The sequence below is a fragment of the Aureococcus anophagefferens genome, assembly GCF_000186865.1.
Source record: "Aureococcus anophagefferens unplaced genomic scaffold AURANscaffold_16, whole genome shotgun sequence".
NCBI lineage: Eukaryota > Pelagophyceae > Pelagomonadales > Pelagomonadaceae > Aureococcus > Aureococcus anophagefferens.
Genome location: NW_008705576.1, coordinates 488,051 through 491,188, shown reverse-complemented (window position 1 = coordinate 491,188; position 3,138 = coordinate 488,051). Strand labels below are relative to the sequence as shown.

General features: G+C 71.3%; 1 protein-coding gene across 1 annotated transcript in view; it reads right to left on the bottom strand.

Annotated features, from left to right (window-relative positions):
• Window positions 1–1,837: 1,837 nt before the first annotated feature.
• The window catches only part of RRS3 (hypothetical protein), a gene marked incomplete at both ends in the record, with an annotated part of 1,535 nt that continues 234 nt past the window's right edge, over window positions 1,838–3,138 (bottom strand). The window contains one exon of the mRNA XM_009040642.1: window positions 1,838–2,809. Coding sequence (XP_009038890.1) covers window positions 1,838–2,809 — 972 coding nt within the window. The remainder of the gene's footprint in view (window positions 2,810–3,138) is intronic.

The window sequence follows — 3,138 nt, the reverse complement described above, 5'->3', positions numbered from 1 at the left end:
GCCCATCCCCTGGGCCGGCGGCAGCGACGAGCGCGACACGCGCTGGCGGGGCTACGGCCTCCTCGGCGACGGCCGCACGCGGCTCCGGCGCGCCATCCGCTTCCACAGCTTCGAGACGGCCGGCGCGGCGAAGCGCGTCGAGGAGTCGGACCGGAACTGGGCGTCCTGCGTCGACTACGCGCCCGACGCGGCGGCGGCCGCGGCGCTCGCGCGCGTCGCGGCGGCGGCGGCGCGCGCCCTGCCGCGGCCCTACGACGCCGAGGCGACCTACGGCAATCTTGTGGCCGTTCAGCCGAACGTCCACGCGGGCGCGCGCCACCTGCCCTGCCACCTCGACTGGCCCCGCAACGACGGCTTCGGCGTCGTCATCGTCACCGTCGCCGTCAAGTGCGCCGCGACGGTTTTGTTGCGCGACGACGGCGACGACGGCGCGCCGCCGCGCGAGTGGCGCGTCGAGGTGCCCGAGGGCCACTGCTACGCGCTCAGCGGCGACGCGCGCAACGTCTGCGTCCACGGCCTCTTCTGCGACGACGGCAACCGCGAGTCCATGAACCTGCGCTTCGGCCTCCACACGCAGAAGCGCGCGAAGGACGAGATCTACGCGCGCTGGTGCACGGGCGACGACGCGGCCTGCGGGCCCAACGGGCCCAAGTACGGGCCCTAGGGGGGGGGTTCTTAAGGCGCAATGTTTTCCCTTTGAGGCGTCGTTGCGACCGAGCGGGAATCGAGCGGGCTGCCGTCGTCGATCATGCCGCCAACGTTGCAGGCCTCGTTGCGTGAACATCGGCTCCGGCCGGCTGGGTTGCACCTCGACCGGTCGACCATCGAGATGTGTGCCCGATCGCACTGAGCGTTGACCTCGCCAACTGCATTCATGGTTGCCAAGCTGCGCCGCGGCAAGGCCGCCGCGCGCAACGGCAGCAACGCCGGCGCGCCGCCGACGGCCGACGAGCCCGCGGCGCCGCCGCAGCCGACCTCGGCGCTCACGCGCGTCGCCGCCGTGCTCGTGGGCGCCCTCGTCGTCGGCCTCAGCCCGGGCTCGAAGCTCCGCGTCGAGGGCCTGTGCGCCGACGGCGCGACGTTGGCGGCGTCGTCGTTCTGCGGCCTCGCGCCGGGCCGCCGAAGGAGCACGTCGCCGTCGAGCGGGGCCTCGTCGCCGCGGACCTCGCCGCCGCGACGCGGGGCCGCGCGCGCGTCGCCGGCGACGCTCGCGCGCCTCGGCCGCGTCGTCGCTTTACAGGACGCGGCGCTGCAGTCGTTCCTCGCCTTCGCGCCACGGCGCTTCGTCACGTCCTACGCGAAGCACGCGGCGCTCCCGTGCGTCCACGACGCCGTCGGCCTCCGGACGGCGCTGTCGGAGGCCAGGGGCGGCGGCGAGCCGGACCACGCGCGCTGGTTCGCGGTGCAGAGCTGCCGCATCGACTCGCTCCAGGCGATGATGGACGACCTGCAGACCGCGGTCCACGCGTCGGCCCTCGCGTCGCAGCGGTCGGGCCTCTGGCGCCTGCTCTACCTGGGCGTGCCGCTCGTCGCGATCCTCCTCGCCGGCGCGTCGCTGGGGCTCGAGGCGCTCGGCGGCTTCATCAAGTACCAGGAGAGCGTCGCGGAGAAGATCCACCGCCTCAAGTCGTCGCAGCGCAAGTACAAGCGGCTCCTGCTCGCGTGGGCGCCGCTGTCCGCGTGGCTCTCCGCGCTCGACGACTCGCGGAGCGGCCGCGAGGACGGGTAACGGTGGCAGGTTCTCTTACGTACCCGAGGCCGGGGCTTTTTTTTCTTTTTTCGGGGGGCTGGGGGCGAGGCGAGCTTGGGTCTTGCGGGCGTCCGGGCGGGCGGCGGCCTAGAAGTCGACGTCCGTGGAGAACGCGGCCTCCTCCTTGGTGACGCCGACGCCGGACTTGGCGTACTCGCCGACGCGCTTCTCGAAGAAGTTCGTCTTGCCCTGGAGCGAGATGAGCTCCATCCAGTCGAAGGGGTTCGTCGCTTCGTAGAGCTTCGGGCAGCCGAGCGCGAGGAGGAGCCGGTCCGCGCAGAACTCGATGTACTGGCACATGGTCCGCGAGTTCATGCCGATGAGCTCCACGGGCAGCGCGGAGACGACGAACTCCTTCTCGATGGTCACCGCGTCGCCGATGAGCGCGTTGATCGTCTCGACGGGGAGCTTGTTCCGGAGCTTCGAGTAGAGGAGGCACGCGAAGTCGCAGTGCATGCCCTCGTCGCGGGAGATGAGCTCGTTGGAGAAGGAGAGGCCGGGCATGAGGCCCCGCTTCTTGAGCCAGAAGACCGCGCAGAACGAGCCGGAGAAGAAGATGCCCTCGACGGCCGCGAAGGCGATGATGCGCTCCGCGAAGGACGCGCGGTCCGGGTCGCACCAGCGCAGCGCCCACTGGGCCTTTTTGGTCACGCAGGGCATGGTGTCGATGGCCGTGAGGCACTCGTGCTTTTCCTTGGCGTCGCGGATGTACGTGTCGATGAGCAGGCTGTAGACCTCGGAGTGGATGTTCTCGATGGCGATCTGGAAGCCGTAGAAGCAGCGCGCCTCGGCCCACTGCACCTCCGTCGCGAAGTTCTGGGCCAGGTTCTCGTTGACGATGCCGTCGGACGCCGCGAAGAACGCGAGCACGTGCTTGATGAAGTGGCGCTCCTTGTCGTTGAGCTTCTGGTCCCAGTCCTTGATGTCGTGGCAGAGGTCGATCTCCTCCGCCGTCCAGAACGACGCCTCCGCCTTCTTGTACATCTGCCAGACGTCGTCGTGCTCGATGGGGAAGAGCACGAAGCGGTGCGGGTCCTCGGTGAGGAGCGGCTCGGCGACCTGGGCGGGCGCACGGGTGAGCGTTGAGTGATGTGTGTGTTTGTAGGGTGGGAGTGGGGTCGGGGCCGAGACGGGTGTCGTTTTTTTCGAGATCGCGCGCGCGCGCGGAAATACCGGCGAAAGAACGCGCGCCGAGGTCAGCGAGGCGACCCGACGCCGCGCGCGGCGCGCGGCCCGGGGGCGGAGGCGCGGGGCGCGGCGCTCGTGGCGCGCGCGGCGTGCGCGCGGCGTGCGCCGCGCGCCCGGGCCCCGCCGTGGCCCGCGCGGCGCTCGCCGCGGCGCATGCCGGCGTGTGCGCCGCTTTGAATTCGGCGGACGCGGCGCGCGCG